The sequence below is a fragment of the Gambusia affinis genome, linkage group LG18, assembly GCF_019740435.1.
Source record: "Gambusia affinis linkage group LG18, SWU_Gaff_1.0, whole genome shotgun sequence".
Classification (NCBI taxonomy): domain Eukaryota; kingdom Metazoa; phylum Chordata; class Actinopteri; order Cyprinodontiformes; family Poeciliidae; genus Gambusia; species Gambusia affinis.
The window spans coordinates 20334629-20360089 of NC_057885.1; the positions used below are offsets into that span (position 1 = coordinate 20334629).

The window sequence follows — 25461 nt, forward strand, 5'->3', positions numbered from 1 at the left end:
AACACAAAGTGACCATCTACCCCAAGCTGTCTGGTTTCCTTCTGTTGTCATGGTAACACATCAACATATACTATGAAGTTCACCTTAGTGCACCTAATTTAGTTTTCTTTTACCAAGCCTAAAATAATAAAAAAAACTATAGTTGCCTTTCATTTAACAAAGAAAAACTTGCAAATAATTTGGATATATGAAAAAAAAGCATTACTTTTGAATGATTCCATTATTTTCCTACAGTCTCTGTCTGTTACCTTCCACAGACCGTTATCCGCCTCGGTTTTCCTGCTGTATCCCCGGGCTGACAGCAGCTGGAATCCTCTGACAAGACTCGACAGGGATCAGGAATCCAACCTCTCCCCCCAGCCGCAGCCTTTCTTAGACACACAGTCAGTCCAAAGCTTGGCGAGAAGCAGGAGAATGGGAGGAAGAAATTCAGGAGAGACAAAGACAGAGAACGAGAGAGAGGGAACAGGTTTGGAGAGCAAGAAAAGAGGCAAAATAACTGTTCGCTTTCTGTGACCGCCTAGTCAAACAAGAAAAAAAAAATCATTTCTGCTTCTTTAAAATAACTTTAAATGTGAACCATTATACTTCCTTTAACAGATTAGGATAGGTCTATGGTCTATCCAAAACATATTCATTACATTCTTCTTTGCAAAAATCATTTTTAGACATTGAGATTTTAGTCTGATCAGTTCTGGTTTAGGGCCTTTGTCACTATAAATCCAAGTAAGCTGCTGCTGGCCACGCCCCCAATTCAGTGTTTACGCTCACAGATGAAAATGGCAACAAACTGATGCACTATCATACCACAGTACATCTTTGAAAAGCATTAGTAGAGCCTGCTGCACAACCAACAAGAATGCAGCAAATGGTTTCTGGATGGTAAGTCAACAACAAAAACAAAAACAGCATACAGAGAGACGGAAAAACAAAACAAAACACATTCAGCTACAGCGCATAGTCACAATAAACATCAACTTATAACATAAATGACTCAAGTAAAACAAATACACATCTGCAACATGACATACTGGGATCTATCAAAGTCTTAAATACATTCAAAACAAAACGTTTGTTTTTTCCAGCAGCCATTGTACAGCGCATTCAGGGGTAAAACCAGCTGACCAAACTTGCTGGAGTTCTATTTGGGTTGCTAGGTAACAGGCGGGGCTTTGTTGCGGTTGGAGTTGGGTTCTCGACGCCAAAAACATAAACCTGTTGCCAACAAACGACTGGGTGTTTTTTAAGGAACTGGGCTGCTTTTAGAGGCAGTTGTGACCCAAATGGAAGAAAAAAATCTGCAAAAAGTGAATTTTTCATAAAAGATCCTCTTTAAAGTTAATGTAGCCTCAGTTTTTTTTTACAAAATGGTTCAAAGAGGCTGGATGTTTCGTAGAACTACATTTTTGTTGCGACCTCAACTGAAAGCCAAAGTATGTGAAAGTCAGTCATATTTTGAACTGGATTTGGATCTGGACTTTGACTAGGCTATCAAGTGGTCTTTGGACTTTCTACAATGGCTCATAATAACTTTGGCTAAAAACAATAAATGACCAAGTGAACTAAAACATTTGTTAAAATTAAGAAGCCAAATTTTTTCTTGACTGCTTGGTCAGAAACATTTAACCCACTGAGGAGTAAAATGCTTCAGTTGGTTTTTGTTTTACTCCGGCACCGTTTTCAAACATGCAGTTATGTGTCTAAACATGATCTTAACCAGGACTGTGTGTGTAAATCCAACTCTGAACGGGAGCAGACAGGATGTTGAAATGTTGGTTTCTGAGCGAATGCCATCTGACTCATGCTAGCATCTTTAACTCCACATTATGCACTGCAAAAACTCAAAATATTACCAAGTGTTTTGGTTAAAATATCTATAATTGATTGAAAATAAGCTTGTATTTCTTACTGAAAAGTCATTTGTGAGTTAGTTATGTCACATTTAAAGTGTACTAACATATTTGCGTTAGAACACCAACATTTGCATGAATGTAAATGTGTTCATATTAGAGTGGCTGAGACCCAGTTTGAATTTTAAAATCCAGAATAAATTGAAACCTGTTCACTCAGTTCATCAGTTGTATATTGAATAACCATGTTAAGTAAAATAATAATAATAATTTTTTTGGTTTTAGTAGTTTACTGCAGTTGTTGTGAGTTGATTTTTACTCGACAAACAAATAAATATTTACCTTGGCTCAGCAACCATTTCAATTCTATGAGCCACTTCTGTCCCCACTGCTATAGAAAATATTACTTAGAGCTGCAAAAATGATTCTCCATGTTTAATATTATTATTTTAAAATGGAATGAAACTTACGTAAACTCAATGTTTTCAGATTTTAGAACAAAAATTAACCATTAACGTACAAAGGAGAAAAAAAAGTTTATTTTTTACAACAAGGCCGGTCCAGTAGCCCATTTAAAAATATAAAGCACACAGTTCAAAGCTAAAAAAATCTGTTATCATGTCAAAAACTTTGTACCATTGGTTTCCTTCTATTGTAGATATTTTATGTAGGTACTGCATAAAACCATACAGAATAACTGCTAAAATACCCTTTATTATTGCCTTTGAAATTAGATAAACAATTCTTACTTGGTTTAGTAAAAGACACAGAGTTACACAAATAAATTAGTATTGGACTGAACTTCCTTATTTTTCTATCTTGAAATAATAAAAAATGGTTTAAATCCAGATATTTGAAGCCCAAAAATGTAAAATTCTGACCTTTTTTCTTCAAGATTTGCTTTATTTCTGTCAGATTTACCTGTTTTTATTTAACATAATCTTAATCAATGCTCATCTAGCCTTTCTGAAGAAACTTATATTCAAGTTACTTTATTGCTTAACAAATTTTAACAGAGCGTATTGCTGTTTCTTTATTACTTTAAAAAGTCTCATTAGACGGGTTGTTAAACTCCTGAGCTGCAAATGTAAAAAACATCAAAGAATTTATTTAAAAGAACAAACAGAATCAAGTCGATGTTATGTAATATATTACTTGCTTTAATAATAATAATAACAATACAGTGTTTTCCATTAGAAAAATTAATCTCTTGTTGCACAGAGAAACCCACTGGTAGCATAGTTTCATACAAAAATATAAAGATGAGCCAAAACATAATGAGGTGAACAAAGTCTGCGTTGGATGAAACGTTCTGATCCGGAGCGTCCTCTAAAAAGGTTCCACCCTGTTTGAGGTTCTTCTTGGTGCGATAAAATAAAAATGAAAAACAAATCCCTGAGGATGAAAGTTGAGACGTCATAATGTTTTGACTCATTCAAGTCGAGCTTCCTCTTCTTACTGCATCAACATTTTACCAATTTTCTTACAAAACAAACCCAAATCCAAACCCTTTCCATCCATATAAATATAGAAACTAAACACTCTACATGTCCGTGAGAAAACACACCCCTCCTTCATCCATCCTGTGAGTTTTTGGTGGCGATCTACTGCCCGGCTGATCCGTTGGTGTCGTCGCTGTCGGCCTCCCGGGGCGAGCTGGGAGCGGATCCCCCGACAGAGTCGGTGGCCGGCGCTCCCGGCCCGCCGACCCGCCGCGCGGCCTTCCCCTTCAGCAGCGGGCTGTCCGGGTGCAGCGAGTGCAGGTGGCGGACCAGCTCGTCCTGAGTGCCGGCTGTGTGGCCGCACTCCTCGCACACGTACAGCTTGTTGCGGCGCTCCTTGTAGGAGTAATTCAGGGTGACGCTGTGGATCTTCTTCATGTGGGACTCCAGGGAGCAGCGCTGGGTGAAGGCCTTGTCGCACAGCGAGCATTTGTACGGGCGGACGCCTGGAAAACATCAATCAATCAATCGAAGTTATTTGTGTCACACACTTCAGCAAAAAGGCTGATTAAAAAGACGAAACCAGTAACAAACATCACATTTTGTCAGTCAACATCAAACATATTAATCAATGTTTCATTTATTATGGTTCAAAAGTAATTCTTTAGTGTTGATTTAGTTGAATTTAGTTGCTGAAAACTATTTTTGGTTTATTTTCCAGTGTAAATATCCTAGTACACTTGAAATGAGACAAAACTGACTTACAAGAAACTTTTCTATGAGATGTAGAAGTTTGTTTTAGAGAAACTTAACTCATAATTAACTTTATAATGAATAACACCAGAAAATAAATGGATGATGCTTTAAAAATGTTTACGCCAGGAAATCAACAAGACAAGACTGATAATTAACAATTTTATAAAACATGAAAAATGTCTTGTTTTACGTGAATTAATCTGTCAATGTAACTAAAACCTTTTCAACAATATTAAGGAATTATTTACTAAAACAATCTCCTACATCTTACTAAAAAAGTCACTTTTAAGTTGGTTTGTTTTATTTCACGATTAATGAGATATTTGCACTAGAACCATTAGACCAAAAATACTTGGTAATATTTTGTGTTTTTGCAGTGAATTCTGTTTCTCCATGTTTGGTTCTGGTTCTGGGGTTGCAGGGCAGAACCAGAACCAGAAGACCTGGGAGGTCTGGAAGGTTGCTATGACGACAGCAGATCTTTAATGTATCGTGGTGCTAAACCGTTCAGTGATTTATAAACTAACAACAGTATTTTAAAGTTTATTCTCTGAGCTACAGAGAGCCAGTGTAGGGACTGTAGAACTGAGTGATGTTCTCTATCGTCCTGGTTTTAGTCAGAACACCAGCAGGAAGCGTTCTGGATCTGATTGATTTTTTTAGGCCGACCTGTGAAGACGGCCTATCTTCAATGCGACTGAAGATAAACGCATGGATGAGTTTCTCTAGATCTGGCTGAGACATTAGTCCTTTAATCCTGGAAATGTTCTTCAGGTGATAGAAGGCCGACTTTGTAACCGTCTTTATGTGGCTCTGAATGTTCAGGGTAGCGTCCATCACTGCTCCCAGACTTGATCTTTAGGTCCAAAGATAAAAACTTCAGTTTTGTTTCTGTTCAGCTGCAGAAAGTTTTGGCACATCCACACATTTATCTGTTCTATTAAGGCTTTGATGGGTTCAGAGTCAGTGGTGAACATCGTAATGCAGATCTGTGTATCATCTGCGTAGTTCTGATAACTGATCTTACTACCTGTCATTACCTGAGCTAGTGGGAGTTCACAGATCTGTCTAAAGCCTCATGAACCTGGATACTGCAGGAAAACCAAAGCGATCAGGTACCTGTGTGCGTGCGGACATGCCTCTTGAGGTCAAAGGTGTCGTTGAAGCCTTTGCCGCAGAAGGGGCAGAGGTGTCTCTTGGTGTCACTGTGGCACTTGACGTGTCTGTTCAACATGCGCTGGAACTGGAAAGTCTTCTGGCAAACCTGAAACCAGCAACAATTTATAGACCCATAATTTTTAGTGAACCTGACAGGAAGTCAGCAGAGTTCTAGACTTTGAGGGTGTGTGTTGACACAGATCAACACACACCATGCTAGATGTCACGGTGACCTTGCCTTGGTTCAATTCAATTAAACTGAAAGATAATTTATTGATCCAAATTCTTGTAATATTACGACTTTATTATCAGAATTTTCTCTTTCAATTTTTACATTCTTTTTATACGGCCCTAAAGCGAAGTATACAGAATGGCATAACTTTAAAACGTGGAAGAATCAATAATGAGTGAAATATGAGATTAATCACTTTAATGGTGCAGTTATACCTGGCACACAAACGCTCCTGCTGGGGTCGGAGGCGTGTTCTGATTTTGGCCCGCTGGTTTGTTCACCATGGATGGCGGCTCCGACGGGGCGGGGGTTCGTTTGGGGGCAGCCGCCATCACAGCAGCTTGTGGAGGTAGAGGTGGTGGACTGGGAATGGGAATGGGAGGAAGAGCTGGAGGAGGAGGAGTGGGATCAGGAGGCAGCTTTCCTGTAGTTACCTGTTAGAGAGAGAAAAATGCTGATAAAGCAGAAATGAACGAGGCATGGGTTTCTGCTGATGACGTTTTAGCTGCAAGAAGTTTTCCTTTGACAGAGAAAATGTTTTATTCTGGACGTAACTCCAGATATTATTACAACAACGTATCAGGACGACTCTAGATATTAAACGAAAAAACAGGGAGTATATTTCCACCAATAAGCTCTGAAAGTTTGAGATTAACATCAGAAATTTTGTTGAAAAGAACTTGGAAATTTCTGAGATTGAAAAGTCACAAATAAGTAAAAAAAAAAAAAAAAAACTCAGAAATTTTGAGATTTGTCTCGGAAATTTTCTAGAAAAATACATGGAAGTTTATAGGTTTTCAAAAGCTGACATTTTTTACTTTTCTAACTCAAAAAATGTCCTAAGGTGGAAAATATTTGATATTTGAAACTTTTTTCTAGAAATGTTCTAAAAATAATTTGAGTCATTGAAAATCTTTTCGATTAATCTCAGAAATGTCAAATTCTTTTTCTAAAAAATTTCTGAGTTTGAAAGGTCAAAAAGAATTTTGACTTTTCAAAGTAGAAAATATTTTCTACTTTTGAAACTTTTTATAGAAAGTTTCTGAGATAAATTTCCACATTTCTGAGCTCTTTCTAGCAAATTTTCCACTTTTTAAAATCAGAAATGTCTGTTTTTTGTCTAGAAAATTCTGAGATGAATCTTTTTTGGCATAAATCTCCTCATGTTTTTTCCATCTACAGTGGCCTTGATAACCATTGTATATCAGCTATTAGCACTGGAAAAATATCAGAAGAAAATCTTGTTTTTTTAATAGTTTATAGTGGAGACTGCAGTGGTGTCTCCTTCCTCACCTTCATTTTGGACCGGACATACAGCGACCCGCTGTGCAAGCTGCGCCTGATGTCCGACCTTCCCGGTGAGCCGCTCGGACTCCGCGGTTGTCCGAGCGCGGTGCTGGACGGCAGCTGGGCGTGGTGGTCCGATGAAGAGTGTTTGGTGAGACAGAGAGGAACGGTTTCCGCTGGACTCGCCTCGACTTCCGTCGTCAGAACCGAGTTCGGGAAGATGCAGACTGGATGGACAATAATGGTAAAAAATGACGTGCTGTGATTATTTTATAATAACATATTTTAATATGTAAGAGCCTCAAGTTGGACGATATGGATGAAAAACGATATAAGCATTTCTTATCAGTCAATATTGATAATTATTGATCCGTTTGATTGTTTTAAAACTCTGAAACTCTGCCAGACTTGATACGTGTCGTTTCCTGTTTCATGCGTAGTTTTCACTAAATGCCGAACAGCTGCGTAACTTTAAACTGTTACATTCTTTTATTTGACCCGTATACAGATTCATTTATTTCACCTTTTTTTGCTTTATTTATTCTACTTTGTAAATTGCAAGACCTTAACACCAATATTGTCAACGTCTGTGGTTATTTTATATAAGTTTTATTATTGAATTCTCATATTTCTCATTATGTTGACGATCTTCTATGCAATGTTATTTGTTCAAAATAAAATATTATAAAAAATAAAAAAACTACCACCATCAATAGTTAGTAGAAATGAGAGGCTGGGCAGGAAAAGTCTTTCCTCTGCCTACGTTTCCCAGAATGCAGTGCGGTTCTGGAGTGATAGTCTATTGATATTAGTATTGATGCAAAACCTGGCAATGTATGTTTAAAAACAAAGTAAATCTGGTTTTAAACTGGCAGATGTAAACTGGAATACTGTTGACCAAAGGAGTGAGAGACAAACACAGAAAATTAAAAAAGAAAATTACGCCATTACTGGCTTTCACAACAAGCAGCCATCTTCCACCGTTTGCTTATTTGCAAAATACTCTGCTAGCAAACCCACAGAATTAAATTAGTGTGTTTGCGTGGTTAGGTGTGCTCCTATTGTCGAGTAAGACTGGCTTTGCACGCAGACACATGCCTGGAAACACAGACACACACACACACACCAACCTATACAAAGACATGCCCATTACAGTTAGACTTGCTGAACCAGACGGTCTTGCAGCACCAGCTCTTTACCTTCCTCAAACAATCCACCTCCGCAGGGCTGAGCGTCAGGGTTTCTGCGTTATGGTAAAGGTGTTTACAGTTAAATACAGCTAAGGAAATAACTGAAACTGAGAGAACATTTTCATTAACAGATATAATATCCCTCGTTTTAGTGTTTATGAATTTATTTATTAGCCTTTTTTCCCCCCCACAGAACCAGTTTACATCTGCTGTCGGCAAATTACAGCAAACACATCCTTCATGTCGGCTAATTGGAAAAATGGCAACAGCAAAAGTTGGGAAAAAACTCCAGAGATAGTTGGTTGTTCAACAATAACTGAATCTTTTTAAAAAAACGGTATCTTCTGGTGAGCATTCATTAACCAATTCATGTAAACATAGTCACAACACAATACTTCGACCATTTTGAATTATAATCGGCACCTAAAAACCAACCAAGACACGAAAAACTAAAATATTAAGCAGTAAAAACATAAGGGAAACTAAACAACACTTATCTAATAAAAACTACACTCTAAAAATTAACTAAATGTAACTAAATTAGACAAAGAAAACACCACAATGAAATAAAACTAAATTATAACCATGGTGCGCAAGAAGAGCAGAACGTAACAGAAGATGTCAAAGAAAGCAACCGGATTGACAGAACAAGCCAATGGTGCGTTATAAAAGCGTGCGTTTGTGGGTGTGTGCGTGTGTGTGTGTGTGTTTCAGGCGGCCCATTGGCAGGTGTCACCGATAGAAAACAAGGAATCAGTTTAGTTTGTCGGGCTTGAATCTGATAAAACCCAAATGTAAATGCAAATGAGGCCCCTGCAGGTAGCTTTAAAGATGAGAAGACACAAAAGCTGATCTATAAACTTACAGAGTTAACGGTTCGCTGTGACACAGTGAGGCTCTGTGCCGCCTCGGCAGCATATTTGCTAATGAAATGCCACTGACGGAGCCCCAGTGGATATCCGGGTTTACAGAGAAGCCATCTGGTAATTATGGCGTCCTGTCAACAATAATAAGTTACGGCTTGATGTGGACTTACAAGTTTTATCACGATATTTCTGTCTTCACAGCAACCATCACCACAAAACAGAAATACATGTTTCTTTAGAACAGGGGCCTCAAACTCCACAGTCCTGCAACTTTTAGATGTGCCTCTGCTGCACCACCTGAACAGAATAATTAGGTCGTTATCAAGGCTCTGGAGAACTGATCTACACCAGGAGGAGGTGATTAAGCCATTTTATTCCAGGGTTTTGTACCTGTGTCTCATCTATAAGCTGCAGGACAGCGGCCCTCAAGGACTGGAGTTTGAGACCCCTAGTTTAGAACAACAATCACATAAAAAAGTGCTGTTTGTATCACTATACTAATCATATGTATTCATGGAGGAACATCTGATTGTTATTTGTTTGCTGAAGATTATACTTGTTAAAAGGATCTGTACAAGTAGAAAATTAAATAGCATTTCCTTGAAATGGCCTAAAAGTCTTAATTACCTCTGTGCATTGATAGTTTCTGTGGCGACTGCTGCTTGTGGACATTTAATCTCAACTTGCATTGTTTGCTCACCCTTCCTTCCCCCCATCACCAATGAAAGAGATGTGTGTATGTCTGGGTGTAACTGGATGACGGGGTTCAAAATACTCAAAGTTCTTTTATTTCATGATAAAGTGCAAGGAGGAACACCAGTGCTGTTTGCACATGTTTTAGTGTTTTATTTCTTTTATTTATAGCATTGCTCAGCTGAGAGAGAGTCAACAATCAGCAGATAACTTTATCAAACATTGGGTGTGAGACAGGGTGTGTTTGCTAAAGGTGTATTGTCTCCAGCAACCGGCTGTTCATAGGGTCCGTTACATTTTCCTCTATTCAATAAATATTAACCTTCAGGCAGCTTTAGCACCGACACTGAAAGTAGATCCCAGAATACACAGAGGTCATTTAAGACCCACTGATTTAACAGTTGGGTCATTTTAGAGCCAAAATGTCCTATTTTTTACAGTTTCAGGTTTGCTTTATAAATGTACATGGGCAGTAGTTAGCATTTGTTTAGCATACAGGGTGCCCATCAAATTTAGCTCTTTTAAACAATAGAGCAGCACAGATTTAACCTCTGAATGTATAACATTTACAACACAAACAGCTATATAACAAGTCACTTGAATTGTGTACCTCAACTCAGTTTTTTTCCTTTGCAAAAAGATAAAATTATATCTGCTTTCCTGTAAATTATCTGCAGCTACTGAAAGGAGCTAGTTTAACTGTGTTTAGATTAGCATAACAACTGATAAAATAACAACTGATCCATAAGCAGCTTGTATTCACAGTTTTAATCACTGAATCTACAACATTTAAAACTATAGCTATGTCACTTCAAATGTGTACCAAAACTTATAATTTTAATAAGTAAATCAAAAAGCTAAATGTATATCTGCTTTCCTGTAAATCTGCTGGTGCTGCCTGAAGAAGCTAATTAGCTTGACTTGGTTTAACTATGCTTAGATTAGCATTACAACTTGTAGCCTACTTTATCGAATACAGTTTTAAATTGTAAAACAATACATTTAAAATCTATGAAATTCAAAGAAATACGCAAGAGACTAAAAACTGCATTGAAAACAATTAAGCTCTAATAAATATTTTTTTTACATAAGTTAGGAGCAAAGCTTAACTGTTTTGGCAAATTGTGGTGAAAATAAACAAATAATATATGAAACTTTCAGAGATTTTTTTTCTATTTACGATAGCTGCTACTAAGCGTACCTTGGCTAAGTTTAGCTTAGCATGACGGAAGTTTCTACTAATGAGGCAGAATTTACTAGCTGCCTAGTTTATGCTAGTTAGCTTAGCTTAATTAAGTCTTTTTTGGAATGAGAACTGAAACAAACATGTTTTAATGGTACTAATCAATTTCTCACAATGTAAAGATCTTACTTACATATGAAATGAGAACATTGAGATTGGGTCCCAAAACTCAAGCTTTAAATGAGACTTTTTCAACAATGTTTTTAGCTCATAAAATGCTAATCAGTGAAAATTTTATGTGCTTGACAAAAATGCTTCAACTGATGTAGCTGAAGTTCTTGAAGTTCTTCTTTGTTTTTATAAATTAATGGACCAAATGTGTTGCTTCAAACAAAAATACCTGAGTTCTACGTGGAGTGACAAAATTTGATCCTTTAAATGTAAAACTCTGAAAGGAGATACAAAATCAAATTTTATAAATGAAAAAAGATAATTACGCCTTAAGTAGTAAGATGAAATAATGATAAGTAGAGACTTCATTTGATGAACATTTCTAATAACCCACAACTACAAACTTCAAACAGATTAGAATTTTTTTAAGGTTTGCAGGCGTTGATGCTGGAAAAGATTACTTTAAAAGAAAATTTAGCAGGACCTAAACTTTTATAAATCTGATTTTTAAGATATGTACTTTATGTGAAATTTGGATCTCATCTTACATAGTTCTTTGAAGAAAACACACAATCATAACCAAAACTTGTTGGTGTTGAACAGAGTGATACATCCCGTTTCTTTTTCATATCAACTAGTCACAGTTAAAGCTGCAGCACCTTATATTTTCATTTTGCTGGTGGAAAATCCAGAACAACAACATATATTTCCTTAAAGACCGTCACCTTTGACCACATATTTCTACCATTAAAATAAACATTTGGCATGTTTAACCAACAAATTGATATAATTCAGAATATATAATTATGTTGTAGAGAAATATACATGAGCTAAAAGAGTGCAAGTAATCTAAAGACACTAAATGTGGAATAACTGGCTCTACGGGCTTTTGCTGACTTCTTAAGAGAGGCAAATTTACGACTTTTTTCATGTAAATATTTATTTACATGTAAATATAACCCAAATTAAACTATTTCCCAAATAAATATTTAATGGATAGTTAAATCTGAGCATTGATGTGAAGGAAAACTGCATGTTTTTGTTGCCGATTGTAACTTTAATACTCCTGTTGCTCAACTAAACCCTCATCAGTTGTGTGTAATCTCAGAGGTGGGCCGAAGCAAACTGTTTTCACACTGATGATCCATCAGAAACTGGTCCTGGCACATGTTTGTGGATTATGAGATAAAAATAAAACTCCAACACACACATAAACACACACCATGTGGAAATTTGTCCAAACCGATGGCATCCTGTGGCTTATAAAAAGTATTCATCACACCTTCCACTCTCTTTCCATCTAAGGTAATTATCATACCTGTGTGTGTGTGTGTGTGTGTGTGTGTGTGTGTGTGTGTGTGTGTGTGTGCATATGTGTGTGTGTGTTTTCATTTTGACTGTAGCGTCTCTTTTGTAAGTGTGTGTGGACGCCAACGCAATCCAGGCAGGTACATCAAGTAACGGCACATACCAGAAACTGCACCAGAGACCGTTGCTGGGTTTTGTTCAGGGTGTTGCCGATGCGTCACTGTGCACAGGTGCCACAAGTTTAGTTTTTAACAAGTAATCCTTACATTTAAATTGTATAATAGGATCTTCTATCTTTGCAGTGACTTTTTAGAAACATTCAAAATGAGTTTGCAGGCGGCAGCATGGAAATATCTAAAAACGCTTAGTACTGGGTGTTGATGTTGGTAACGTGGCTCTTTGCCCGGGGCAAAACTGTGTCAAAGGGAGACATGAGCATTCCAAAAAACAAATTTGCATATAGCTAGCACTCAAAATCTGAAATAACTGATGACCTTTGAACTGAAATGAACAGACATTCTTCTGAAAAATGAGTTTGATAGTCCTAAATCAGGGAAGTCCAAACTTGACATGGGACAAATTTGGCAAAAAAAAATGAAATGAAAGCTAAAGTCAAGTCAAGGAATAAAATGCTTTAGTCATCATCCATCCATCCATCCATTTTCTTACACCCTTGTCCCTAATGGGGTCGGGAGGGTTGCTGGTTCATCTCCAGCTGCGTCCCGGGCGAGAGGCGGGGTTCACCCTGGACAGGTCGCCAGTCTGTCGCAGGCTTTAGTCATCACAAATCCAAAACTTAAAATAGATATTTTTTTCTACCTTTACTGTGTTACAAGTTTTCAAACTTCTTTGAGCTCAATGGAACAAATTTATTTTGTATAAGAATATAATTTGGGTCACTTTCTTTCAAAACTTTTGCTAATATTTGGCCATTTAATTGATTAAACAAAAGCTAATTCTCCTTTTAAGTCAATTTTAAGTAAAATCGCTGGTTATTATAAAAACCTGGTTATAAAGGACAAATACTACGAGTTTTACTTAACATTTCCTATTGCAAAGATTTTGTCCAGATTAAAAAGAAAAAAAGAGTGAGACAAAATGACAAAAAGAGGAAAACAAGCCAAAATGCTGATGCTGTTCCTACTGGTCAAAGTTAATTGGAAGATGGAGATTTCCAGGACGGCAGCCCAGTTAGTGGGCAGTTAGAGAACAGAGAACACTTTTCCAAATAAAGATATTCATCACAGCCACGTAATCAAACTTTTAGAGTCACATAACATGAATCTGCATGTCATGATGCTCCTTTTAAGGCCAAGTGTTTCTCAGGAAGTCACAGCTGTCGGCGTGGCAGACATTTAGAGTTTGGTGACACATAAAACGGTCATTTAAAAAAAAATCTTTTTGGAAAACACGGCAGTGAAGAGGAAGCAAAACTTTTAAGCGTCGACTTTTCATGATGTTGACTTATTGGGCTAAAGTCACTGGAAACAAAGTTTTGCTGAAATAAAAATAGCAACTTGGGAAAAAAATAAGGATAATGTTTGTTTTGATTGGTTTTAATTGCATTTAATAGATGAGTACCCAAAGATTACACTCAAGTAAGAGTACTACTACTACTTCAACAACTATTACTCAAGTAAAAGTAAAAAAGTATTTGGTGAAAAAAATTAAGATGTTATGTTTAAATTCTGGTATTTTAAAGACCAACATAAAATACAAAAATGTAAACAATTTTTCAATAAAAATTTTAAACTAATATTTACAGAAGGTCTTATATACAAACATATGTACGTTAGAAAGGGGTGAAGTACGTCCAGTGACAGTACGTGATTTTACTGTATTTTCAACTGGTAATAAATAACATTAGGAAAAACAAAGATTGTTTCCAAACAAGAGGTCTCACTTTGACATAAAGACTAGATGTGTATCGGTGAATTTCTGGTTAAAATCTGTTTGCTCTTCATTCAGTGGAAAACGAACTGAATGAAGTTTATATAATTATTTCTGTGGAGTAACCAGAAATTTTTCATTTTACTCAAGTAAGAGTAGCTTTCACTTTTACTTGAGTACTTTTACTCAAGTTATAAACTTCTAAAAGTACATTATTTTCAAAAAGTTAGTCAAGTAAATGTAACAGTGACTTCCTACCTCTGAGTAGCCCAGATATTTAGGTTTTTGGGGGCAGCCACATAGGAGCAGCAGTCAAGTATTTAAAAATTATGAATTTATGTTAATTTTTAAGGGGAAACAACATGGACACATTAAACTTGCCATCATTAGTTGGTATTATCAGTTCATAACTAATTATGTATAAAACCTGGGCCAGATTTTAAAAAGGGCTTACAGTGGCTGTAGCCCAGGGCTCCAATTTTTGGGGGATGTAAACTGAATATTTTTGTTTTTTAAAGAATATTTTACAGACATGTACTTTATATCAGGCGAGTTGTAATAATATTTTGGGTTTTTATGAATATAAGCAATAGTAAAGTATTTGAAAATAGAAGAACTTGTTATACTTTTTTGAGGTAACAACGTGGACCTACTGTTTATCATCAGATCATACATAATTACCTATCAGTGAAGTGTAATTTGAATAATTTAAAGCATTTATCAAGCTGAATAAATGCCACATTTAACATATATATATTATATTATATTAAAGGCATTTATCGAGCTGAATAAATGCCACATTTAACATATATATATTATATTATATTAAAGGCATTTATCGAGCTGAAATCGGGTTTCCTGCTGCTCTTGTCTCAAGCAGCCATAGAGGAGGATGTAGAAGTCAATGATTAAAAGTTAACGGGAGAGAGGAGAGGAAGACGCACACAAACAAACCCAGTGAAGAAGGAGCGGGGGAAGGGTCAGAGAGTGGAGAGGCTTAGGGTGTAGTCCGTTACTTGTTATCTGATACCGGCGGCCTTTTACAATAAAAACTCCGCCGACGGCAACAATGGGGATTGTTCTCAAAAAGATGAGGAGGGGGACCGTAGGTGGAGATGTTCCCCAGGTTGAGACCATGACAGTAACAGTGTCACTTCAGAAATCCGGGTCGTTTTGCCTCTTAATTTGAAGTGTTTTCTGTTTATTTGTAATAAATTAACAAATGTCAGGAAGCGAGCCAGCCTGGAGTTTTATAAGTCGCAGCGACTGAACAAGGAAGAAGGGCAATCAGGGGTTGAAGGTCGATCTGGGAAGCAATCGGAAAGGCCCGTTGCGAAAGGAGGCAAACATTTAATCATTATATAATTTGTTAATGTTCATTTTAATTGAATCATCTGTGCTTAAGCCGATCTGGAGTTGATTTCTATACGCAAAAAATAATGAATAAAGCAGTCGCTGAACCCGAAGGCTCTCCGGGGCCCCGCCGGGATTCCCGTTATTCGCATCCAAACTCCGGACCCCGTCCATGCACCACCTGCCACACCGACACCAGCATTCCCGGTCCGACCCAAAACCCCGCGTAAAACTTCCTCCAATCTGTGCGTAAAGGCACCGAGTCACGCATTTCGGGTCTCCGGTTGCGTTCATTCCTCCCTGAAGCAGCGAACATGGCTCATTACTGCAGCAGCGGACTCACCTGGGATGTAGACGTCCCCCCGCTCATGATCGGGCAGCTCGCTCCAGTTCCGCTTCCAAGGCGAAACGTTCGCCTTTTTCACCAGAAAGGCCCGCGGCATGCTCGATCACAGTCAAACTGTCCGTGTTGGGTTATTTCTTTTTTCAATTTAGCGCAAGGGAAGTTTTCAGAAAAGTAGCGACGTCAGACCAGGTAGCCGTTTAAAAGCAGGAAGCTGAGGGGGAAAATGGAAAGAGTGGATCCTCTTCTTCTTTTTTGTCCCCTTCTTGCGCTTTTTCGTCTTGTTTCCCCAAGCTTTATCTTCTAATATCTTAGCACCTTTCTTTCTCTCAAAGTCAGATTTCCAGGTTTGGAGAATGTCCGGACAGGTGAGTCTGCTCAGGTAAGGCGGGTAAAGTCAGCGCGGAACTCCGCAGCGCCTTCAAATAACGGGAGAATGGGTTGAGAGAGAGAAAAAAAGAAAACGGCAGATATCCCCGATCACACACACACACACACACACACACACACACACACACACACACACACACACACACACACACACATTGAGTCACGACAGAGGTGGGTCAAACAGGAGCTCAGGTGCTCATTTAAAAGGAGAAAAAAGCAGGAAACAGGCGCCAGCACGCATGCGCGGCAGAAATAACGGTGACAACAGGCTGGAGGGAGACTGGGTTAGGCCTCAGTATACCTGCTGAACCGGTTTACCCCTCCTCTCCCTGTCTCCGGCTTTCTTTTTCGCTCTCCGTATCTCCACCTCTTCTCCATTCCCCTTTAAGGTGGGGAGCCGTGAGAAAAGACGAGCTGCAGGGAGAAAGTCGCGATTTCAGCCGGATGAAAACACGAAATCATGCCGACAACCAAAACTGACATAACATTTCTAATGAAATACTCATTAAAATGCATCAAACAGCATCTAAACACAGCGGCTGCTTCTAACGGGTCGAATGGGCAGTTACCCAGGGTGGCTCAGGAAACGGAGTGGACACTGCAAAAGCAAAACCTTACAAAGTAATTTGGTTTAGTTTCTAGTGCAAATATCTTAACACACTTAAAATAAGGCAAAACTAACTTACAAGTAACTTTTCAGCAAGATACATGAGCCAGTTTTACATCAATAATTTCTTAATATTGATAAAAATGTATTTGTTCCAATGGCAGAGCTGTGCAGTAACTAGTTACACTTACTCAATTACATTTACTTGAGTAACTTTTTTGAAAAGTATAACTTTTAAGAGTATTTTTACAATTGTTTAGTTTTTATTTATACTTGGCTAATTTTATTATGAAGTATTTCTACTTTTACATGAGTAAAACTTCTGGATTTTCTGCCCACAGAATGAAAAATAAACATGTTTTAACCAGAAATTCACCAGACACAAAGTTTTTTTTATTGAAAAGAAACTGATTTGGATATTTTGATTTGCATCATTTTGTTATTTATATGAGTTATTGTCATTTCTATTCTTAAAATACCAAAACTTCCACTTAACGTTATATTTTGGTCCATCTGATGATGTATTTTCTAAATATTAAATGTTTGATAATTTGATCAGTTACTCAGTACTTGAGTAGACTTTTATCAAATATGTTTTACTCTTGAGTAATTGTTTGGCGACTACTTTGTACTTTTACTTGAGTAACAATATGTTGAAGCAGTGCTGTTTTTCTTTATAACATTTTTTTCCATGTTGTAAGTTAAATAATCTGGAAATAACTGTCATCTAGATAAATTTAGGTTAATTTATTTTTAATTACTTCTCATTCTTTTTATGATAACTGTGTTTCTCTGTTTTGTTTTGTATTTATTGTTTGTATTGACTGTATTTTTTGTATTTATTGGCAGAATTTTGTCATCAATCATTTGAACCTTGTTTGTTTTTAGAAATAGAAAATTAAGCATTTTCCAGGGACTACAGATGAAAATTATGGCTGAATACAAGAAGTGTTTTCAAATTAAAACTAACCTGGATCTTGTATTTACTTCTGAGAACAGACTAAATATTTTTAACATTTTCTTTATAATAATGTGCAAACTGGATGCCTTTCATTTAACAAGGAAAACATGCAAAAACCTTTTTGAAGTGTCGGCTTTACTGCCCCATTTCTACAAAATGTTGGTGATTTCTGCATTTAAAAATAATATTTTGGCCTGTGAATACATATTAACTGACAATTTTGGTCCATGTGACAAAAAGTTTGGACACCTTTGGTTTAAATTACACACAACAGGAATCTGATCATCAATTACTTAACATAATAATAACTTCTGAAGGCATTTGGTTGGACTGAATTTTATTTAGAGACCACAAATACATGTGTGCATTACATTTTTCATGTAACCTTTAAAGGGATTTGGTTGCACTGAATTTTGATTAGGAGAATCAAAATTAAGACTTGATTACAAATGCAGGACACACTTTACGGATTTTTATTTCCAAAAGAAAATTCTGCATCCACTTTCCAGTTCTGCACTACTTCATGTTGGTTTATTACATAAAACCCTTATGAAAGACTTTGTGGCTGTTATCTAAGGAAACGTGAATAATTATTTGAGGTATAAAAGTCGTAGTGTTGAAGGATTTCCAGTCACAAAACCGGATTTCTGGCTTTGTTTACATTTATTCACGTCATTAAGAGTTCAGGGAAAATAACTGTTACATGAGTTTAAATGACACAGATAAACACAGTTTTCAGGGAACTGTTTTTCCCTGAAATAACAGTTATTTCAGGGAAAATAACTGTTACATGAGTTTAAATGACACAGATAAACACAGTTTGAGGAGACACTTTTCATAATTAGTTTGGCTCAATTTTGATATTCCAAAATGTATAATTTAGCTAATCTCCTACAAACATCTGTAATACTCTGTCCCATTTATACATAAGCTAAATTTTGGGGAATTGCTGGGGAAATATGAGCAGAACTACAGAGAGCAACACTTTTTCCCTCTAATATTTAAATACATAAAGGGCTTTCTGTTTATCTTTGTTTAGTATTTGAATATTATTGGGGCCAATAGCTTGGCGAGAGTATAAAACTCTACTGTGTCATACAGTTATTAAATACCCAAATGAAACATGACTCATATTTAATGTTTGTCTGTAGATTTACCTCTCATTAATTTAGTACAATTTTGTATAAAATTTCCACATTTTTAACATTTATTTTTTCAAATCAGGTTTAACTGGTGAATTTTCAGGTTCCTATTAGATCATAATTGTAAAAGTTGAAGTGTTTAAATGAATTAATCCAAAATTAATGTTTCAAATAGTACAGTGATGGTATTTAATTTGTGAGAGACAATCACTTAAAAATCACTGTTTGTTGTTTAAATACCTGCAGATTTTACTAATAAATTAATTAATAAACAAACACAGACTTGCTGTCAGTGAGTGAAAAACGTTCTAGCATGTGCTATTTTAAGTGTCTGTGATTAATATGAATATAATAATACATCTGATAGAATATTCAATATTCAATATATGAATTTCACTCAACTTTGATCCAGAACCGCACAGCATTCTGGGAGATGTAGGCAGAGGAAAGACTTTAGCCTCTCAGCTTCTCAGAGCCAGCTAAGCTAGGTTGGTGGAATCAACTCATTCGTTCTTTGGTTACCTAGCAACTCATTCATTCTTCGGTTACCTAGCAACAACTTGTTGAGTAACTTGCGCAGCAGGAGTTAAAGGTTTTGCCACCGTGGCTAAAAAATACACAACAACGTCGTGGAATGAAAACTGCGGGTAAGAGATGAAATGTCACGCCAGCAGTTTGGCTGTATTTCAGATGTTTAAAACAAAACAAAACTTATCAGTAATTATCTGCATCGACTGATATGAAACGTTTATGTCGTGTTTTTCAGCCATATTGTCCAGCCCACTCGTTTCGATCCGTAAACTTAAGGAAACATGTTTTCCAGAATGAAACAGATCTACCAACAATTTCTGGATTGTTTTAACTGAACAACACCCATAATTTAAAGAGCACACATTATAAAGCTGATAAATCTTTGTCTAATTCTTTTATTCGGTTTGTTGCAACCGTTTTGATTTAGAAGACAACACACAGTTAAATGAGGCACTGATTGTATTTTTTCTTTAAACTGGAATGATGTGTTTTTGTATGGTGAGTATTTTTTGTCTTTTTTTATTCCTTCATTTGTTTTATTGCAGCCATTTTTACTTTAGTTCAGTGCTGACTGTAAAGAGAAAACAGTTAGATGAGCACTTATTCTATATTTTCATTAAATTGCTTATATTTAGGAGTGATTCTAGCAATAATTAATTGTGAAACAGTTGCTTTTCACATCACTTATTTCAGATTTAGCTTCAAAATTATGGGTTTTCATCAATTGGAGAACATGTTGTGTTATTTTTCTTAGCTAAATAGTATTTTTTTCCTCGAATAACAACAACACTTGTAGTAAAAGTTTCCATTTCTACTCTTCTCCACCAACTCCTTTGTGGTTTGTAAACAAAGGCGTGAAGAGCCCATCAGTAGAGCAGAGGGAGCGTTGGGTGTTGGAGTTCCTCTGAAGAGGCAGAGGAGTGGAGGAAGGCTGAAGGTATGCTGCCCGGGCTGTTGGAGCAGTCTGGCCAGATGTGGCCTCCTTGTCTTTCCTCCTTGCTGTCGCTAACACTGCAACACTTTAAACGATTAGAGATGCCGTCTGCAAGGTACAGGCCAAGAGAGAGCAAAGGATGGAGGCCACAGTGCCTCTTAATGAAGATTAGGAAACAGAGAAGGATGCCAAACAGTAAAACTGAGATAATATTTACAATATTCACCCAGAGAGAAGGAATCTATTAGAAACTGATGGAATATAAATCTAAAAACTACAAAAATATAAAAAATAGAATAATATAATTATTATACTACCAAGTATTAACGCATATTCTCATAATATTACAACTTTATTCTCTTATTATTTTGACTTTAATCAGGAAATATTCCGACTTTATTCCTGTATCATTTCAAAATGTTGGAATAACTGAACCAAAGTGATTCAGTTTTAAATTTGCAAATAAAAACTCTGATTGTGTGTGATGCAGATGAAAGCAAAACATTTTTGTTCTTAGACACACAAATGAAAGAATGTAATTTTATTTTTGGATTAAACTATTTTGGTTTTCAAATAGTTTAAAACTGGGAGAATAAACTGGTGAAAAAAAAACATCAGAAAGAAGCAAAAGTTGCCACTATAAGACACGATAAGAACCAAAATTGACTTGAAAAGAAACTTAATTGAACAAGTAGCCCAAAAAATAACACAAAACAAATCAAAATGGTGGAAAAACTGAATAAAAAACAATCAAATAGTGGAAAAGCTGCCATAAATTGATGTTAAAAAACCCACAAAACAAATTTACCAACCGATTGATTAAATGATTGATTGATTGAATGATTGATTTATTGTAACTTTAACTGTATTAAATCCTCTGTGATTGTTTTCTCTCCACCTCCGTCCATTAACTTTCATGGAGATTTCGACTGGTTCCCAGCTGAAACTGGAAAGGAAACAGTTGAAACGCCAGCAGAGAGACCATTTAACACCAGTTGGACCTGATCTGCTGACCCGTCTCCTTGGAAACGGTTTGCTTTAATTCCTACGCCAACTTCCTTTTCGGCAACCTCATATCTGATACGAACGATGAAAACAAAACAAAAACAAGAGATTTAATAAATTAGGTTTATGGTGAAAAGACATAATCTGAGAATCTTCAGTGATAATTTTGATATTTTAGTATTTAAGTATTAAACAGGAAAAGTAACGTGAGCCGTTCTGGGTGTGATTAATGGAGACAGTTAGCTGTCAGATGCTTTAAAGTAATTAAGAATGAAAAAGAAAAGTGTGACACACTGATCTGGAATGAGAAACATTTTTGTCTTTGTTCCACCGAAACCGAACAGCACAGACCAAAACTGAACCCATTAATAAAACTAACTAATTTAAATGTGGCGTTTATCTTTAATAAAAACTATTTCACTCTCCATATTTTTGTTGCCTTTCACCTTCCACCCACATACTTTGGGTTCTAGTTTTTGTTTCCTCGGCAGTGGGTGAGAGTACTGGTCAGGTAGCATACCTGCACCCGTGTGTGTGTGTGTGTGTGTATGTGTGTTATTTTAAACCTCTGCACAGAAAACCGTTGAAAGATGGAAACTTAAATGGAACTGATTTGTGAATCTGTATCTAAAAAAAAAGACTTTTAGTTTAAAAAGCCACTAAAACTCATGAGTTGATGATTTAAATGAGATGTTTTCACCACCTGTTGGTGGTAAATTGTTGACTGATTGATGTGATCTGCAGCAAAAGTTGTAGTTTTTCTCGTTGGATAGCTATAATTAAAGATAAATGTAAATATACCAACAACAAAAAACTAAAATAATTTCTGCCAGCAGGGGGCAACAAAAACCATAACCTTAAATTTGGTTATATGTAGCTAATTTACAGAAGAATATTTAAAAATTTTAGCAGTAAAATAATGAAAAAAGTTAAATTAAATTTAACAATAAAATAAATAATTGAATCATTTATATAACTTTTATTGCCTCATTGTTTTGTTTAAAACATATTTGAATCATTGCAAATTAAATTATTTCGTAAATTATTTTTATATGTACAATATTGGCTAAATATTGTTTCATTTTATTGTTTCACTGGTGTGTTTTGCTGCATTTGACCAGTTTCTTTCATATCGTGATGCTGAGGCTGCAAATCAGGAAGCACTACATCCAGGACAACAATATGTGTGAACAGAAATCAGGATTAATCTGACTAAATGAATGTTAATCAGAGTGTTTCTTTGATGGGTGATGTTCTGTTATCAGTTCTCTTCCTCTGGGCTCCACTGCTGGTCAGCTGTAAAGAGGTCAAAGTGCAAGTTGACTGTAATGACATCCACAATGAGGACCAGAAACTTCCCAGTGGAGTAAACACCATCTATCCAAGTGGAACTGCTTCAGATAAACTTTAAGTTTGGTTTGTTCCTAAGAATGAAGGCGGGACTAAAACCGGTATGCACACGCTGATTGGTCTGCATTTAAACGTTTTCCCAGGTCAGCCAATCAGATGCAAGTTTCTTTGCAGAACCAAAGAAGTTTAAATTACTTTATGACTGACATATGTATATATAACTCAATATATAATAATTACATAGAATTTTAACATAGACAGAATTGTAACTTTTGTTAATGTTAATATTTATTTGGTAAATAATATATATATTAATAAATATTCTATCATATAGTATAATTGTCCTTTTAACTGTGGGTGTTTAATTTTGCATGGCACATTGCTGCCATCTGCTGGACTTTTAGGGAAATGCTTTACTTTTATCTTTAGTACGTTTTGTTTACTAACGGCAGAGCAGTTGAACAGACGTGTCTGTTATGAACCGCTTTCCAGGTCAAGTTCTTCGAAGCAATGCTTTTTCACTCCATTCTACGTGGAAACAAAGGAAGAACTAATTAATCCTGACTCGTGTGAAAGGAGTTTGGCTGATGGTTAGTTTTGGTACCAGTACAGTAATTAATTATTTTATATTGTTCATTATGTTTCTTATGACTGGAAGTCATGTTAATGTTCTACAGGAACCCAGTTATGAAAAAAAAATTTATTTACCAATGCAACATGAAAAAGCTATAAGTTTTTCAATGATTATTGAGAAATATAAACTCCTTATATATTGTGTTAAGGTTTTTTGTGAGGAGCCTGTTTCATTTACATTAAGAAACAAATTTCTTCCTCAAATCCAAATAATATAACCAATTTTCCCAAAAGTATGAAATATTTCAATCCTAACTGGTCATATTCAGTAAACTAGAATATTAATTCCAACAGTTTGTCAGATTAAATATACCTTTTGAAAATAATGTAGTCCTGCATTAAAATTATTGTTTTTTGTTGGTAAAAAAAAAAAGTAATATTCTCTTTTTAAATGTTTCTTAATAGATTGTAGTGAAAAATTAAATATCGGTAAGAAAAGTGTTCTAAATGTGATTTAATAAATAAATTACCTGCCAATAACAGTCTTTTTCAGTCGTATTTCCAGAGCTGGACAGTAATTACCTACACTTACTTGAGTAACTTTTTGGAGAAAAATTTACTTTTATACATTGTACTTTTTACTTTTACTTGAGTGACTTTATTCTGAAGTATTGGTACTCTTACTTGAGTGAAATTTCAAGATATTAACTTCACTGAGTGAAGAACAAAGGTGTTTTTAACAAAACTTCACCAGACACACACCTGAATTTTTGTTAAAGTTTCATAAGTTTTATACTGAAAGAAACTGATTTGGAAAAATGTTTTGTCTGATTTTGTTATTGTATGATGATGTTTATATGGAATATTTTCATTCTTCATCTTTCAAATACCAAAATGTGAACATATGTTTACATTTTGGTCTGTCTGATGGTGTAGCTTTTAAAATGATAAGTTACTCTGGAGCCTCCTCTTTTACTAAATACTTTTTTACTATTATTCAAATATTTCCATGGATGGTTATTTTGTACTTTCACTTGAGTAAAGATATGTTAAAGTAGTTCTACTCTTGAGGACAATTTTTGGGTTCTCTGCCCATCTCTGATTATTTGACAGTTCACAGGAATATTACACATTCATTTCTGTTGCAGTTCTCACTCCACACCACTTGATGACGGTGCACCCCAAGCCGTATTCCTACCTGATAACTATGATAACTGATAACTATGGCTGGAAGAAGGCGGAGGAGAGGAAGAGGGGTGCGTTGGTGAGAGATATGGGACGCTGATTAAGTGAAGTTGTTTGATCAACAATTTTGTGTTGTTTTTGGCGGCTGGAATAAACTGGATTGTGACAGGATTGGGATGACAACCAATCCTGTCACAAACCTGCAGCGGAAGTCTAGTGATGGCCAAATGAAGCCTCATGAAGCAATGAAGCTTCCCGGCCCATTGCTTTGCCCAAAGGTTTGTTACTCGGTGGTTCATTCATTTCTCTCTAGTGACATCAGCTGTTGAAACTGTGACAGTCTTGTCACTCAAAAACATACTTAAAAAACATTAGCAAATGCAATATTGTCACAATTTTTTTTGTCAAACTCTTGTTTAGTAATAGGAGAGTCAAGTTTTAGTTATTCAAGTGATCTGTAGCCAATCCTGGTAATTGTTGACTGTCAGTGGCTGTTTTCCTTTGTCACTGACTGATTTGACAGTACATGTTTGTTTTAGTGTATTGTTGGGGCAGACAGTTTTCTTTGAGGTTTGATTTGCCTCATGAAAATCTGAAATTCTTAAAAAATATATTTTTTTCTTGGATTTCTATTGGCTCTCTGATCTGATCCCTTATATTTTTACTCATCAGGCCAGAATTGTACTCTTCCAACAGCTTTAAGTCTGTTTCTGCTGTGCAAGACTGATATATTTTTGCAGAACAAAGAAATAGTGGAAATTTCAAGAAGGTGAGTATTTTGGAGGTGAAGGGGTTAATTATTTTTTATTTTAGAATCGTGTGAGAGATCTTCTCGAAGTCTTCCCAGATGTTAGATTTTTTCTTCTTGCTGGCTCACTTTCAATTAAGTTAATTGTTGTAGCACATTTCAGCAACAATGCAGTGACAAAATGTTTTACATAATAAAAACACATAAATATAAAGTCACAAAATATACCATAATCAACAATTGAGAAAACCGGTAACTAACATTACATTTTAATGAGTGCCATCATTAAAATCATTAATACACATGAACTATA

General features: G+C 35.9%; 1 protein-coding gene and 1 long non-coding RNA gene across 6 annotated transcripts; one reads left to right on the plus strand and one right to left on the minus strand.

Moving 5' to 3' along the window:
• Positions 1 to 2981: 2981 nt before the first annotated feature.
• ovol1a (ovo-like zinc finger 1a) lies at positions 2982 to 16285 on the minus strand. 4 transcript variants are annotated; one of them, XM_044097510.1, is made up of 6 exons: positions 8781 to 9049; positions 7925 to 7968; positions 6732 to 6952; positions 5654 to 5872; positions 5168 to 5312; positions 2982 to 3798 (listed from the first exon to the last, which is right to left on the minus strand). In XM_044097510.1, exons 1-6 carry the CDS (start codon positions 8831 to 8833, stop codon positions 3455 to 3457), a joined length of 1026 nt encoding a protein of 341 aa, XP_043953445.1. In that variant the 5' UTR covers positions 8834 to 9049; the 3' UTR covers positions 2982 to 3454. The 4 variants fall into 4 exon arrangements, with proteins under 4 accessions (XP_043953445.1, XP_043953444.1, XP_043953447.1 ...); XM_044097509.1 differs by lacking the exons at positions 7925 to 7968; positions 8781 to 9049 and adding an exon at positions 15723 to 16285 and having other exon boundaries at positions 2983 to 3798; XM_044097512.1 differs by lacking the exon at positions 7925 to 7968 and having other exon boundaries at positions 2984 to 3798; positions 8952 to 9064.
• Positions 16286 to 19383: 3098 nt separating this feature from the next.
• Positions 19384 to 24943, plus strand: LOC122820256. 2 transcript variants are annotated; one of them, XR_006368750.1, is made up of 7 exons: positions 19384 to 19469; positions 19589 to 19851; positions 20206 to 20290; positions 21210 to 21318; positions 22558 to 22743; positions 23135 to 23232; positions 24364 to 24943. It is a non-coding gene; the product is annotated as an uncharacterized LOC122820256 (long non-coding RNA). The 2 variants fall into 2 exon arrangements; XR_006368751.1 differs by lacking the exon at positions 19589 to 19851 and having other exon boundaries at positions 19442 to 19469.
• Positions 24944 to 25461: the final 518 nt, after the last annotated feature.